This window comes from Eptesicus fuscus, chromosome 20, assembly GCF_027574615.1.
Source record: "Eptesicus fuscus isolate TK198812 chromosome 20, DD_ASM_mEF_20220401, whole genome shotgun sequence".
Classification (NCBI taxonomy): Eukaryota; Metazoa; Chordata; class Mammalia; order Chiroptera; family Vespertilionidae; genus Eptesicus; species Eptesicus fuscus.
The window spans coordinates 2,625,725-2,643,070 of NC_072492.1; the positions used below are offsets into that span (position 1 = coordinate 2,625,725).

The 17,346-nt window shown below is 42.1% G+C and overlaps 1 protein-coding gene across 2 annotated transcripts in view; it reads right to left on the reverse strand.

The window, feature by feature from the left end:
* The window catches only part of ULK2 (unc-51 like autophagy activating kinase 2), a 129,180-nt gene that overhangs the window by 26,931 nt on the left and 84,903 nt on the right, over positions 1-17,346 (reverse strand). For both annotated transcript variants that reach the window (XM_054709924.1, XM_054709923.1), the window contains exons 15-18: positions 13,442-13,579; positions 4,579-4,724; positions 2,690-2,770; positions 274-560 (exon numbers count right to left, since the gene is read on the reverse strand). In XM_054709924.1, coding sequence (XP_054565899.1) covers positions 274-560; positions 2,690-2,770; positions 4,579-4,724; positions 13,442-13,579 — 652 coding nt within the window. The remainder of the gene's footprint in view (positions 1-273; positions 561-2,689; positions 2,771-4,578; positions 4,725-13,441; positions 13,580-17,346) is intronic.

Genomic DNA, 17,346 nt, shown 5'->3' on the forward strand with positions numbered 1-17,346 from the left:
GCAATCTAGCCTTAGTAAGGAACCCTGAAACACTCTACCCATGAACCCTAATAAAGGCATGCGCCCAGATCCTGCCTCTCCCTGGCCGCACGCTGTCTGGGCATCCCTGTGGGCCCCACCCCCAGGTGTGCAGGATATCTTTCAGGAGCTGTGAGTAAAAGACCTCTATTTCAATTTCTCTTGTAGTCTGTTGTTGAACTGGCTCTCCATCCGTCCACTTCACAATGTTAACTTAACAAAGCCGTAACCCCTACAAAGATTTAATAAACACACCTTGGTAGGAGAGCCAATTATTGTTGGTAAAGGGGTTTTAAAGAACCAGTCAGAACTCCGTGGAGAGGACCCCAGGTGTTTGGTGGGAGAAGTCCCCAGGCTGCCAGGCCGACTGGGCTGAGGGGAGTGACTGCACCCAGCCCCAGTGTGGGACGGGCACACGGGGTCGGAGTGCTGCTTTCTGAGCTTCTGCTTGTGCTGGTAGATGTCGGTGAGGCTGGGGGCCCTCTGCAGTCTAGCACCCAATAAGAAAGACTGTGGTGACTGAGCCTGCAGCACTGAAGAACCTACCAAGAAACAGATGCAGTGTTAACCCAGTGGGAAGAAGTACATGGCAAAATCATAAGGATTATGATTTTTTTTAATTTATTTTATTGATTTCAAAGAGGGAGAGGGAGAGAAACATCAATGATGAGAGAGAATCATTGATTGGCTGCCTCCAGCATGCCCCCTACTGGGTATCAAGCCCGCAACCCGGGCACGTGCCCTGACCGGAATCGAACAAGGACCCTTTGGTCTGCAGGCCAACGCTCTATCCACTGAGCCAAACCGGCCAGGGCAAGAAGACAGTTCTTAAAATGAAAATTTAAATGAACGCCTTATTTTCCATGAGATATTCTAAAAGTGTGTACTTGGCGGGAGACTATTTTTTTGGCATCCTTTACAAACCAGTGACAGGAACATAGTCACTGATATTCTCAGGAGACAGAAGTGGAAAACGGGTATATCAGCTGCTTTATCAGCAGCTAGCAAATAACTCCGATTAATGCAAGGTCTAATTAGGACCAAAACAACAAACACAATGCACAGGATCATTTCCATCCTTTACATAAACACATATTTGGGTTTAGCAATGTGATTATTCCCTTTTCTCACACCTCAACTAAAATAAACTTTTCAAACAAACCCAGAATAACCCCTTATTAAAAAAAAAAAAAAAGATATGTAAGGAGAATTAGATAATACTGTTCCTGAATTTGATTTTATTTGTTTAAAATTAACAAGTGTATGCCCCTGGCCGATGTGGCTCAGTTGGCTGGACATCATCCCATGCACCAAAAGGTTGCCAATTCGATTCCCGGTCAGCGCACACACCCAGGTTATGTGCCCAATCCCCAGGAGGGGGTGTGCAGGAGGCAGCCGAGTGATGTGTCACTCTCACATCAATGTTTGTCTCGCTCTTTCCCTTCCTCTCATTTTAAGAATAAAAAATCTTCAGATATTCTTGACTCTAAGGGGATACCTACCAGGGGCCTGGGAGACAGTCTTGATATGCTGAGCAGTTGGCAACAATAAGGGACTTCACCCACACAAACCTGGTTGCTGCCAACTTAAGGTCCACTAAGCCTTGAGCTCCACTTACAAATTCTTTGGCACTTCTAAACCAAACTACCACCGATAACATTAAGAACATACAAATCTTCTCAGAGATCTATAACCATCATCTTTCTAAAAATGGACATCAATAGGAGCTTTTGCTACTGGCCATTCTTGGCTAATTTCATACTGAATTTGATATTTAACTTTTCGTAACTGGGTTCTGCCAAACACACACAGGCACAGGTACATATACGTGTGTGTGTGTGTGTGTGTGTGTGTGTGTGTGTGCATATGCACAAATAAGTAAAATTAGTGGCAAAGTGTTATGGACCGGAAAGCTAAGTTGTATGCTTTCCCAAGGATCAGAGTTCCTTTAATTGGCCAACTCCTCAAATGCATGCACAGTAAGATTTGACTTTAAAAAGCATGATTTACACACACCTTTGGAGGCATATATGGTACATAATAAAGCAAATAAACATCTATATTTGTTTTTTATTTGATGCTAACTAGTGGTTCTTATCAAGAATAGTATTACTTGGGGACAGGGGTGACTTAGAAGGGGTCAGCTACATCTGCATCTATGTAATACTTAAAACAATAAAGATTTAAAAAAGAATAGTATTAAAGCAACAAAATTACATTTCCTAGATTTTCATTATCTGTGTGACAATGACCAAAATTTAGCTAAGTTACATAATTCCTAAGACTTAATTTTCATAAAAGAATCATATACCCAAAAAGAGATGGCCACACCAACTGGACACTGATTCTATTTTTTTTATAAGACTAGAAAAACATAACTCAAATCCATCCTATATAATAAAAGGCTAATAATATGCAAATTGCCCCCTCTACTGCAAGTTCAACCAGGGTGCTGGGCCAGCCAACCGCCCATGGCCCCTCCCCCTAGCCGGCCCCACCCCACCCCCGCTCACCCCCTGCCCCAATTGGGGGCAGGGCCAGCCCACCAACCACCGGTGACCCCTCTCCCCTCCCCCCCCACGGCTAGACCCCACCTGTGCACGAATTCGTGCACCAGGCCTCTAGTTCATAATAGGATTACAGTTATTAATATGCCAACTCCATCTCCTACCCGAAGAGTTCCTCCTCCCGGACTCCTGGCCCTGCGGGCGCCCACAGCAGCACTGACTCCATGGCTCTGGAATGGCACCAACTGCAAAGAGGGAACAGGGGCAGGACAGAGAAATGCTTCAAAACCAGCTAAGAATGGAGACAGGCAACATATGCACAGATTGCACAGTACATTGTAGTTTACAAAATTTACTCAGCAAACAGCTCAGCTAAGCAACCAATGTGCTGGGTGCTTGGCATACTAGGATCAAAAGTACCTATAATCTTAAAACAAGATCAATAGGAAAGAAAGCCACGTACACTCAGCATCTGCAACAAGTATGTCATTAAAACAGGGAAGTACAAAGAGTTTGTCCATAATGTTGGAGGCTTGTGGAGCTGAATGACAGCCCAGCTACTGTACCTCTGAATCCACCCGCTCCTGCTCCCCAGGGCTCCCAGCCACTGACTACATATGTTCGAGGCATTAATTCAGGCCTGTTCAAGCAGGTCAGGGAATTTGGACAACTCAGTGCATGGGGACACTCCTCAGTCGGGCTAACCTCTCTGAGCCCTCTCCGTAGCCAGGACTCCTCCTTCCTTACTTTCCTCACAGGGTCGCATCTGCATGGCAGTCGTAGGGGGCTCCCTGTGAACTCCAGCTTCCTCTCCTTTATCTAGCACAGGTGTTCCCCAATCTCTCTTGCACATCTCTGCATCTACCTTCTTTGCATGTACTTCTTAATGACCCAAACCAATAAAAAGGAGAGCTGGGGAAGACTTCAGGGGATTTAAGTAGGCAAGAAACATAGGTCTACAAAAAGGAAGAGGCACCGACCAAGGGGTTAGGTAGGCAGGCAAAGGGTTAGCAGACTCTGAGAAAGAGCCTTTTCCTTGAGTTCAAGGATAAGTTTTGGAACATGTCTCTGGAGACCTTAGAGTGCCTTAGGAGCTGCTGAGGAATGAAACAGAGCCAACATTTTGTTTGAAAAAAATTTCAGCTAAAAACAGCTTCAAAACCATTGCAACAGGTGAGGTGGTGACACGTTTCTGTTGTGTGTGTTTTTGTGGGTTTCTTTTTTAAATATTATCACTGTGGTTTTGAAATCAGGGCTTCTGGGCACTGTCCTTTCTCTGCCTCCTCCCAACCTTCCCATTCCCTCTGAATCCTACTCCGGCAGTCTTGGCTGAGAGTGGCAGCCCTCTCCGTTTAGAAATGTGTGTGCATATAAAAAAGTTTTGGGTTTTTGTTGCAATTTTGAGATCTGCCACCACTGGGCCCTCTCTGTACTACCTTTTCTTCCCCACCATAGGGATGCTATTTTACACAAATTCTGCAATCCCAGTTGCTCTGGTCTCTCTTACATATATTCTAAAGTTGAAGCATTTTCTTTGTCTTATTTCCACTAAATGAGTGCTTTAAGGTTTGTTTTTATGTTTGGTTGGGTTTTGTTGTTGCTGTTGTGTTTCTGCTCTGTTTTAACTGTTCCTCGTCTGTACATGGCTCCCAGGAGGTGGCAGACTGTAACGAGGCTACCGCCACAGCCCTCCCTGGACACAGGCAGTACTGTTATGTCCACGACTGTCTTTTAATCCTCAGAAATCTGAGTAAGTAGGGAAGGCGTTTTATGTATTTTAACCTAGGTTTTCTGACTTTGTGTTTAGAGCCCAAACCCAAAGGAGATACTTTTTATCCAAAAGGTCCATTTGTATTATTATATTTCCAATGGACACCCTAACAGATTTACCAGAGGTTCTCGAGAGGGACTAGGGGGAAGGGTGTACCCAGGGGGTGGGATATGGTCCCAGCCAGCTGAGACTCTCTGCCACCATGAGCCAATGGTCCCAAAGAGAGTGCTAGGTCAGATCTGGCAGTAAAAAATGTTGAGGACAAGTGCTTTAAACTCATACCCAAAGGGGAAGGTGAATAAGGCCTGGAAGACCCAGTGGAGAGTCTTCGTCCAACTGTCTGTGCTGCATCTGCGGGCGCTGGGGAGCCGGCTCCCACCCGGAGGAAGCCCATAGGACTGGTGTTGGACCTTCGCACCACTGCAGACCTGGGAAGAAAAAGAAAATGACTCCCTCTGACAGGTTCTCGGACTCTCTTTATTTTTGTCTTTTTTTCCTAAAACTTCCTAGAAATATGCCACGGAGATTTTTAAAAAATATATGTAACACAGTCACATGGCACAAGTATAAAATGCATAAAATTATATAGTGAAGTCTCCCTCTCAACCTAGTACCCTTTCTCCTAATTCCCAGCACTTCCTCCACCTGATGCACAAGGCTACCCGTTTTTAGTCTCGGATGTCCTTCCAGAGCTCCTAACTCACTGCAGGCACACCCGGCACTGCACACACTGCCAGCCCTAGGACAACACAGGTTTGAACTGCGCAGGTCCACCTACATACATTTTTTTTCAATAAATACTGTAAATGTATTTTCTTTTATGATTTTAATATTTTCTTCTCTCTAGCTTACTTTATTATAAGAATACAGCATATGATATAGTATATAACATACACAATATGTGTTAATCAACATATATTAATCGACTATTTATATGGTAAGGCTTCTGGTCAACAGTAGGCTATTAGTAGTTAAGTTTTGGGGGAGTCAAATTTTCAATCGCACAGGGCATTGGGGCCCTAACCTCTGTGTTATTCAAAGGCCCACTGTATAATCATACTTTCATCTTTAGAAAAGATAATGTTATATATACCAACCATTTTCTCTCTCATTTTTTAAATGAACTATCAGCCAATAGTTCTTTTCTTTAATGCTCAAACTGGTGTCTAGTGGATTTTTAAAATGTTTTTATTGATTTTAGAGTAAGAGGAAGGGAGAGGCAGAGATAGAAACACTGATGTATAGAGAAACATCAACATCAATCGGTCACCTCCTGCATGCCTCCTGCTGGGGACTGAGCCACAACCTGGGCTGTGCCCCAACCAAACCAAACCAGTGACCTCCTGGTTCATGGGTTGATGCTCAACCACTGAGTAGCTGGGCTATACCAACCATTTTCAAATTTGCGGGTGTTACTATCCCATTATACTCTTAAAATTACTGATGATCCCAGAGAGATTTTATTCATGCAACATACAAGCTGATACTTACTGTATTAGAAGTTAAACAGGAATTTTTGGAATTATCAATTCATTAAAAATAAACTTACCATAGGGAACATAATTATGAAAAATAATGATATCTTCCAAAACAAAATAAGTTAGCAAAAGTGTGACATTATTTTACATTTTTGCGAATCTCTAATATCTGATTGAATAGATGACAGATGGATTCTCAGAACTATTTCTACATTCAATCTGTATAACACTGGGTGTAGTATATGAAGGAAACCCAGACTTACACAGATATGTAACTGGAAAGGGGAGAAATATTTTGGTAGCCTTTTCAGATACTTCTCTTTGATGCTACATAAAAACTCAGCAAGTCATTTCTGAAAGACTAGTCACAGCATGGAATTAGGAACCACATCAGTGAGATTATGTATTCTGTTACATTTGATCACTTGGGAAATATTGGTTGAGCCCAGCTGGTGTGGCTCAGTGGCTGAACATCGACTTTTGAACCAGAAGGTCACGGTTCAATTCCCAGTTAGGGTACATGTCTGGGTTTTGGGCGCAATCCCCAGAAGAGTCGTGCAAGAGGCAGCCAATCAATGATCCTCCCTCATCATTGATGTTTCTATCTCTCTTCTCCCCCTCCCTTCCTCTCTGAAATCAATAAAAATATATTTTAAAAAAGAAAATATTGGTTGACTGAGTTATGCAGATATTCTAAATGTTGACACATTATATAATATCAAAGAGTCACATTCACATCAAAAGAGCACCATTAATCTTAGAAATGGCTGTCAATATGTAACAGGAGCTGTCAAGATCACAATGATGAATACAAGTTGTCCAAAATTCTAATTTTTATTCAGGAGCTCAAATTTTATGCCCCTTGTTTTCTGAAGTTACAGACTTATTTCATTTTTTACAAAATGACTGCCAAATATCCATAATCATAGTTTTGTTCTTAAAAAATGGTGTTCATGGAAAAGTGGCTAATTCAGCTTGCAACTAAAACTATCATACAAGTGCTTTTCCTTAAGACAACTATTCCAATGTGCCACAGAAGTACTTTATGCCTACATTCCACTCAAAGCTAAGATATTCAAAGAAAAATAATAATTTTTACTGCGTCATTGAAGACATTCTTTGGTGCTGCAAGTGTGTGATAGTGAAGAACACAAAGACTAAGTATAGATGGGGGCCACTAGCTTGAGGTGTTTTAAGGCACCAGCAATTTATCCATCACTGGTTTTGCACTATCAGTATATGCAGTAAAAAAGCAAACAATATTCTAGTATTATTATGAAAATAGTTTTTTCCTCATGGACCCTATAAAAAAGGAGCCACAAACCACACCTGAGAATCACTGCTAATAACACTCTTCATCACTTTTTTTTCACTTTATAATAAACTAAACAATCTTCTACTTTAGGACATAGAGAGCTGCTTTACTCTTTTTTGGAAGATGTTCCATTGTCAGAGATAATCTATAATAAATCAGTCCCTTACTGGTGGGCATTTGGCTTATTTCTCATCCTCTGCTATTATAACAATAACTTTGTATACAATTTCATACACAGGCAAGGACTGATTATCTATACAATAAGTTACCAGAAGTTGAAGTGCTGCTTAAAAGATATCCTAATAGCCGAAACCGGTTTGGCTCAGTGGATAGAGCGTCAGCCTGCCGACTGAAAGGTCCCAGGTTCAATTCCGGTCAAGGGCATGTACCTTGGTTGCAGGCACATCCCCAGTGGGGGGTGTGCAGGAGGCAGCTGATCGATGTTTCTCTCTCATCGATGTTTCTAACTCTCTATCCCTCTCCTTTCCTCTCTGTAAAAAAAAATCAATATTTTTTTTTTAAAAAAAGAGATATCCTAATATATAAAAACTCAGGGTCCATAACATCCACAATGACCGGAGGCTCGACCAACCGGAAGTCAGTGCTGGGTTGCCGAAGTCAGTGCTGCCTCAGCTGTGGGAGCCCGGACCCAGCACTGACTGCCAAGGGGGGCTGCAGATCAGGCCTGGAGAGAGGCCCAGGGGCAGAGAAGCAGGGTCTGATCCGTAGCCTCCATGGCAGCTGTTGATCAGCACTTGCCTCTCTCTTTCGCTCCAGGCCTGGCCAGCAGCTGCGCCTCTTTCTCTCTGGCCTCCGCTGGGGCTGCTGATCAGCCCTGCCTCTCTGATCAGGCCCGCTGATAGGCCCAGAGACGTTGACTGGCATAGAAACCAACCAATCAGAACCAAATCCAGGAGAACTGCGAGGAGCCAATGGCTGCCTAGTAGGCAGAGCTTTTGACACTGACTGGCATAGAAACCGACCAATCAGAACCAAATCTGGGTGAACTGCGAAGGCAGAACCTAAGGTGAAGGCTGAGGAGGGGTTTTAAGGACAACAGCTATTTGGTGTAAGGTGTAAGAAAGTGGTTCAGGGGGGGGAGGGCATGTGTGGGTGTGGGGTTGGGGGGGGTAATAGTAAGATATGTACACATATAATACCTCAATAAAAATATTAAAAAAAAAAAAAAAAGAAAGTGGTTCAATTTTTTAATGACTAGTTTGGCAGTATAGTGCATATGGCTGGCTATCAGTCCAGATATAGGGATTATGTATTTTTGTCTGCCAAGAGTATCTCCTCCTGATGAAAAAGGCTCCCCTCCCCCCATTTAAGCAATCCTATCCTATATAATCTATCTATACTACTAAAAGGGTAATATGCTAATTAGACCAGGTCGACTGGCCATCTTTCGGACATCCGACTTCCTTCTGGAGAAAGCCATGGTGGTGGGGGCCGAGGCAGAGGCCATTAGGGGCGATCAGGCTGGCAGGGGAGGGCAGTTGGGGCGAGATCAGGCCAGCAGGGGAGGGCAGTTGGGGGCAAGATCAGGCTGGCAGGGGAGGGCAGTTGGAGGCGACCAGGCAAGCAGAGGCAGTTAGGAGCAATCAGGCCGGCAGGGAAGAGCAGTTAGGGGCGAGATCAGGCCGGCAGGAGAGGGCCATTGGGGGCAAGATCAGGCCAGCAGGGGAGGGCAGTGGGGGGCAACCAGGCCGGCAGGGGAGGGCAGTTGGGGGCGAGATCAGGCCGGCAAGGGAAGGCAGTTAGGTGTGATGAGGCAGGCAAAGGCAGTCAGGGGCGAGATCAGGCCAGCAGGGGAGCAGTTGGGGGTGAAATCAGGTCGGCAGGGAAGGGCAGTTAGGAGCGATCAGGCAGGCAGACAGGTGAGCAGTTAGGAGCCAGCAGTCCCAGATTGCGAGAGGGATGTCCAATTGGAGAGGGTGCAGGCTGGGCTGGGGGAACATGCTCCCCGCCCCCGTGCACAAATTTCATGCACCAAGCCACTAGTATACATTAATAATTTTCATACGTATTGCAAAATGCCCTTTGTAAAAGTTTTCTCAATGGTGAGGATCATTTTCCATTCATTGAGCTGTTTATTTGGTGGGCCCTTTTAACCTAAAATCTTGTATCCACCAATGCTGAAAAACTTTTTTTTTTATTTTCTAGAAATTTTCTTCCTCATTATTTTCTTTTTCTTTCTGGAATACCTATAACTAACCCTTGAAGAATATTTTTCATTTATATTTTCCAACTTTATTTGGTTCACCTATTTCAGATACTTCAACTTTGTCTCCCAGCATTTATTTTAATTATTATAATTTGTAATGTCCAAGAAGAGAGCTTTTTAATTTTTATTTATTCAATAGTATTTCTTTCTTATTTATGGATGCAGTTTCTAACCTTTCTCTAAAGGTACTAATTTTTAAAGTAAGTTTATTTTCTTTGCATTCTTGCTATTTCCTTCAGATTCAGTTTTCCTACTTTTAGCCATATTCCTCACTTTCACCTCTCCACTGAGTTCTCCGAGATTTCTGTTTCTGAGAGTACTATGGGGCACAGCTGTTCTCACTGTCAGCAGGCATTCATCTTCCATTCTCTTTGCTTCCCAGAAATTTATTGACATCTCCCACCCACTGAATATTTATTCTTATTTTACTTTTTCTTTGTGGACTTATACCATTGTCATTCCTTTGCTACCTCAGTGGAGTTTCAGAATGTAGAAAAAATAAATAATATGTAAATAATCTGCTACTACTGGTGGGATTCCATTTTTTAACACACTTTTCCTCAATTCTTAAAAATAATTATATTTGTGGACAAAATATATACATACTATATCACCCTGCCAAGCTTAAATATCATCTAAATAGATCCATTACAAAAAAATTTTTATTCAATTTTTTGTACCATTTTGTACACCTCCATTATACAGGGTGGGGAAAAAGTCAAGTTTACAGTTGTGAGTACATAAAACATAGAGCTTATTCTTGTATTATTTTTATTAATCATTGTCCATACGAACAGCTTTTGACCCACCCTATACACATACATAAGGGACAAAGTTGGCTATGGAAAGTAACAGATCTTTCAACAACTAAAAAAGAACTTTTTTTTTAACTAAAATTTTTTTTTGCAATTACAGTTTACATTCAATATTATTTTGTATTAGTATCGGGGGTATAGCATAATAGTTAGGTAATCATCTACTTTACAAAGTGTTCCTCCTGACATTTGCAGTACTCAAGGGACACCACAATTATTAAACTACCAGAGGCCCGGTGCACGAATTTGTGCATAGGTGGGGTCCGGTTGGCCTGCCCCAATCGGGGCCGATCTGGCTGGGCCAGCTGCGGGGAGGGGACACGAGTTTGGCTGGCCCTGCCCCCTGGTTGAACTCCCAGTAGATGGAACAATTTGCATGTTAGTCTTTCATTATATAGGATTATTGGCTATATTTCCTATGTTGTACTTTACACCCAGATGACTATATTGTAATTACCAATCTGTACTTCTCAATCCCTTTACCATTTTCACCCACACCCCCAAATCCCTTCTGCCAACCATCAGCCTGTTCTCTATATCTACAAGTCTGTTTCTGTTTTGTTTGTTTATATTGTTCCTTTAGATTCCACATATGAATGAACTTATATGGTATTTGTCTTTCTCTGACTGACTTATTTCACTTAGTATAATACCCTTTGGGTCTATCCACGCTATCACAAATGGTAAGATTTCATAATTTTTTAAGGCTGTTTATTATTTGTATTTTTTATCCTTTTCTTCTTCTTTTTAAATAGATTTCAAAGAGGAAGGGAGAGGGAGGAGGAGATAGAAACATCAATGATGAAAGAGAATCACTCATCAGCTGCCTCCTGCATGCCCCCTACTGGGGATCAAGCCTGCAACCCAGGTATGTGCCCTGAGAGACCCTTTAACATTTCTTACAATCCTGGTTTGATCGTGATGAACCTTAGCTTCTTCTTGTCTGGGAAGCTCTTTATCTGTCCTTCGATTCTAAATGATAGCTTTGCTAGATAAGAGTAATCTTGGTTGTAGGTCCTTGTTTTCATCACTTTGAGTATTTCTTGCCAATCCCTTCTGGCCTGCAAAGTTTCTGTTGAGAAATCAGCTGAGAGTCTTATGGGAGCTCCCTTGAAGGTAACTAACTGCTTTTCTTTTGCTGCTTTTAAGATTCTCTTTCTGTCTTTAACCTCTGCCATTTTAATTGTGTGTCTTACTGTGGGCCTCCTTAGGTTCACCTTGTTTGGGACTCTGTGCTGTTTTCTGTCATTTTTTCAAACAGGTTTTCAATTTCTTGTTCTTACTCTTCTCCTTCTGGCATCCAATGATGTGAATGTTTTTATGCTTGAAGTTGCCCCAGAGGCTCCTTACACTATCCTTTTTTTAAATTATTTTTTGCTGTTCTAATTGTGTATTTTTTGTTTCCCTATATTCCAAATTGCTGATTTGAATCTACTCTACTACTTATGCCTGCAATTTATTCTTCATTTCAGTTAGGGTATCTGTCATTTCTTATTGGTTCTTTTTTATGTTTGCCATGTCCTTTTTTATGCTGTAAAGTTCTCACCTAGTTCCTTGAGCATCCTTATAACCATTGCTTTGAACACTGTATCTGGTAGTCTGCTTGCCTTCATTTCATTTAGTTTTTTCTGGATATTCCTCCTGTTCTTTCATTTGGTACTTGTTTCTTTGTCTTTGCATTTTGGCAGCTTCCCTAGTTTGTTTCCATGTATTAGGTAGAGTTGTTATGTCTGCTGGACTTGGTAGGTGTCCTGCAGGGCCCCATGTACAGCTTCCCCAGTCACCCAAGCTGGGCACTGCAGGTATACTTCTGTGTGGGCTGTGTGGACTGTCCTGTTGTTGTTGAGCCTTAATTGCTGTTGGCGTCACTGGGAGGAACTGACCCTCAGGCTGATCAGCTGCGATGACTGGCTGTGACTACAGTGAAGGAGATGCTGTACAGGGGCCAACCCTATAGAGCAGGACTTGCTTCAGTGGGTCTTGGGTGCTTGCCAAGTCCGCCTCTTGGGTGTGTTGCTTGTGGAGGTGGTAGGGTTATAATTTGGCATGGTCTGAAGCTGTCCATTGAGTACACTGGCTCTGGGGCCTCCTGGGAGGTACAAGGTTAGCCACTACCTGTGCCCTGCCTGGGACAGCATGGCACATGCTACAAAGCAACCTGCAGATGGCTACCACTTGTGCTGGGCTTGGAGATGCCCAGGAGAGACCAAGCTGCACACCAAGGCCATTAGTGCCAGACCTGGGGCCACTTAGCGAAAGGTATGGGGTATGCAGAGGCCAGATACTGCTTGTTTGAGAGATTTTAGGAAAGTCCAAAGCATGAGGTAAGAGATGCCATTTGTATAGAGAAGCTACTGGAAATGGCTTGGGTGTGCCCACTAGTTAGGTAAGGCAAGGTCTCGGGGAATCACCAGGGTGGGGCAGACAGTATGAGCCAGGTTGATAAGAGACTTGGCTATGTACCCACTTACCAGCTCTGTGCAGGAAGAGCTCAGAAAAGGAACAATGGCCTTTGCCATCACTTTTGTCTGGGAGCTGCCCCTCCAGCTCTCACCCTGATGCCTATCAACTCAGTTCCTCCCCATATGTCCCTGCTGCCTTCAAGCTTCTTCCCCAGTGCTGGAGCTTAGAGCAAGTGCGTCTGAGTAGGTCTGTGAACAGGCTCCTTAAGATGAACTGCTTAGAACTCCAGCTGCCCTCTGTCTCATTCAGCCACAATCCCCTTAGTTTTTATAGCCAGAAGTTATGGGCACTTTTCTTCCTGGCATTGGAACCCCTGGCTATGAGGCCTGGTGTGGGGGCTGGGACCCCTCGCTCTTCAAGGGGACCTCCACAGCCAAGATATCCCTCCTGATTTTTACCTGCAACACATGTTGTGGGACCAGACATTCCATGTCTCTGCCCCTCCTACTAGTCTCGATGTGGTTTCTTCTTTATATCCTTAGTTATAGGACTTCTGTACAGCTTGGTTTCAGGTGGTTCTAAAGTATGGTTGTTCCGTAGTGGTAATTTTGATGAGGTTATGAGTACCGCATTTACCTATGCTGCTATCTTGACTGGAACCCCCAACATATTTATAAGAAAAGCCCGTAGACAAAGGGTCCCGGGTTCGATTCCAGTCAAGGGCATGTACCTTGGTTGGCAGGCTCCTTCCCAGCCCAGGTGCGTGCAAGAGGCAACCAATCGATGTGTTTCTCTCACATCGATGTTTCTCTGTCTTTCCTTCTCTCTTCCACTCTCTCTAAAAGATCAATGGAAAAATATCCTTGGATGCAGATTAACAAAAAAAGAGAAAAAAATCCTAGCTTACCTTGGAGAACCATGTAGATTTGTGCCAGAGCTGGCAGTAGATGTGAGATTCTGCTCCATGCGCTGGTAATTCCTTATCTGAGTAGGAACTGGAATTGGTGCTGTTTCACTGTGAGGTGACACAGTAGGCACATACTGTCTGCAACCATAAATTATTGAAAAAGAAAGAAATCCAAGTAAGACCCATTGGTAATATTTAGAGAAAAATTCTAGAAGAAGCAAAATGATCAGTTCTGCATGTAAATAAGAAATGATAATCTTATAGAAATATATAAAGCAAAAAATTTTCATTTGTCATTAAAAGAACTCTCCTGGCATTCATATGCATATTTAAGACTAAGATTTATAACAAGAACTGAAAAAACATTCCTCTACAATAAGAAAATTAGGTTGGCAAAACTTAGTTTCATCTGCTCACATTCTGCTATTCATTACTCTATGAGAGAAAAATACATTTCTAGGAAAATACATTGGGAAATGAACAGGAAGTTCAAAATCAAAGATGACTGGAATGTTTACAAAAGTTATGAATGCAGTAAGCATTCCCAAGGAACTCTGACTTTTATGAAGACTGAAAATACACCGCAATTCTCAAAGCACAGAACTGATCTGAAGTCCACATTTTTAAATGTTAGAATTTCTTAATAGCCTCTTTTATTGATTTTCATAAATTAAGAAACAGTATGTCCTTAGATGATTTTCAATTCCATTTACAACATAATACTGTATAGGGCCTTTAGATAGATGACTTACTTCATTCTTTGCCCTTCTATAATTCTAAAAAACACACAAAAATCTCCCACTTTTCCCCAATTATAACATTACAGATGTAAGAGATTGTATAGTTATCTAAGCAAAACAAAGACTATCTTCTAGCTTTATGTTAGAAAATTTTAAACCATTAGAGCAGTGGTTCTCAACCTTTCTAATGCCGCGACCCTTTAATACAGTTCCTCATGTTGTGGTGACCCCCAACCATAAAATTATTTTCGTTGCTACTTCATAACTGTAATTTTGCTACTGTTATGAATCGTAATGTAAATATCTGTGTTTTCCGATGGTCTTAGGCTCTACAGCAGCGGTTCTCAAGCTGTGGATCGCGACCCACAGGTAGAGAACTGCTAGCAGGGTCACCTAAGACCATCGGAAAACACAGATATTTACATTACGGTTCATAACAGTAACAAAATTACAGTTCTGAAGTAGCAACGAAAATAATTTTATGGTTGGGGGTCACCACAACATGAGGAACTGTATTAAAGGGTCACGGCATTAGAAAGGTTGAGAACCACTGCATCAGAGTATTTCCTATTTAAATCAAAGAAAATCTCATCAGTAGCAGTGATGTTAGTTGCTTTCCCAATATCCATTCACCTACTGTTTCTTACTATCAGAACTCAAATTTTATGGAAGGTATGATGTGCCCAGTTAAATTATAACATATCCCAGACTTCTTTGCAGCCATGAGTAGTCAATATGTCCTTCTTGGTCAGTAAGATGTAAGTGGAAGTCTTTTATCTATTCTTCCTCCTACCTGGAATGTGGGTAGGCTTACTGAAGTTTCAGCAGCTAACCTGGAACCATGAAGGAAAGGCTAGAGCAGTGATGGCGAACCTATGACACGCGTGTCAGCACTGACACGCGTAGCCATTTCTGATGACACGCGGCCACTGAAGCGGCCGCATGCCAAGGATGAAACATTTGCTGCTCCTGAGGATGAAACATTTGCGAAATAATGTTTTTTCCTAAAAGTGACACACTACCCGAGTTATGCTCAGTTTTTTGGCGAAGTTCGACACACCAAGCTCAAAAGGTTGCCCATCACTGGGCTAGAGGAACTGCAAAAAATTTCCTTGAGCCACAGAAACGAAGGCAACAACTATTTACCTTGACTTCTCTTCATGCAAGAAAAAAAATCCTTGCCCTAGTCAGTTTGGCTCAGTGGATAGAGCACTGGCTGGCCTGTGAACTAAAAGGTCCCAGGTTCGATTCCGGTCAAGGGCACATGCCCGGGTTGTGGGCTCGATCCCGTCGGGGACTTGCAGGAGGCAGCCGATCCATGATTCTCTCTCATCATGGATGTTTCTATCTCTCTATCCCTCTTCCTTCCTCTCTGAAATCAATAAAAATATATTTTTTTAAAAAACCTTTAGTGTTCAACTACACTACAGTCAGGACCCTGTTAACAATCAAGTGGAATTTCTTATTGATACACCATCCAGTGTGTTTCTATAAGCTCTCCCTATTTTTCACTTACCTAATTCTATTAAGTATCTTTTAAATACAATGACTTAGTCATCAAGTATGAGAATGTGATGTGAATGAACAAATGCCATCTTCCTACGGTCCCAATTTAATCTTTCTACGGTCCCAATATAATAAGTACCGGTATACAAAGAGTTGGCGAAGCAAGTACATCTGGGTTTTTATTTAACTTTTAATGTTGTTTGTTGAATTTATTAGGGTTACAGTGGTTCATAAATTATAGTTTCAGGTGGATAATCTATATTACATTATCTGTATACTGTATTGTGTTTACCACCTCGTCAAGTCTCTGTCCATCATCATTTATTCCCCCTCTCCTATCCCTTCCTACACCCCTTCTCCCTCTGGTAATCACCATAACTGCTGTCTGCATCTATGAGGTGTGGGGGTTTTTTCTTGCTTAATTCCTTCACTATTTTCACCCAGTCGTCCAACCCCCTTCCCTCAGACAGCTGCCATCTACAGATTTCTGTATCTATGAGTCTGTTTCTATTTTGTTTATTTTGTTCATTAGATTCCACATGTAAGTGAAATCACATGGTATTTGTCTTTCCCTGACTTATTTATTTCACTGAGCATAATACTATCCAGGTCCATCCATGCTGTCACAGAAGGTAATATTTCCTTTTTTCCCCTTCTTTTTTTTAATACCCGAATAGTATTCCATTTCATACATGCACCACAGCTTATTAATCCAATCATCTATTGATCGACACTTAGGTTGCTTTCAAATCTTGGCAACTGTAAACAGTGCTGCAAAAAATATAGGGGTGTATATATTCTTTCAAATCAGTGTTTCAGGTTTCTTCTGATATTTTTCAGAAATGGAACTGCTGGGTCATAAAGCAGTTCCATTTTTAGTTTTCTGAGGTAACTCCATACTATTTCCACAGTGACTGCACCAGTCTGCATTCCCACTAACAGGGTTCCATTTTTCCACATCCTTGCCAACATTTGTTATTTGTTGACTTGATGACAGCCATTCCAACAGGTATGAGTTGATACCTCACTGTGGTTTTAATTTGCATTTCTCTGATGATGAGTGATACTGGCATCTTTTCAATGGGCATTTTTTTAACCTATACATTGTCAGGTTCTAACATCTTCCTGCTAATCACCAAAGGGAAATTAAAAACCTAGATAAAGATGCCTTAAGAAGTAAACTTAGCAACCTTATAATTCAAGGCACTCCTCTCGGGGAATCACAAGCAACCAGCTAGCTTCTCTTATACCTCTGGTGCCTCTCCCGCCCAGAACATCAGGAGATGAACAGCCACGGCAGGTGTTCTATAAATGTTGTCTCAGTTACTGAACAGGAGCTTCGAGCAGGTTACCCAAAGATCTTCATGAGAGCTTCAGGGGACTTAGTAAAACTTTCGAGGATCTCAATAAGAATGTCAAAGACATGGAAAAGGACCAGTCAAAAATTAAGCATACACTAACTGAAAGAATAATTTACAGGGATTCAACAGTAGCGTACAGGATTCCTGGAATCAAATCAACAATTTGGAATATGAGGAAGCAAAAAACACCCAGTCAGAAGAGCAAAAAGAATACAAAAATAAAAAAAAAAATATGAAGATAGTGTAAGGGAGCCTCTGGGACAATTTCAAATGTACCAACATTCACATTATGAGGGTG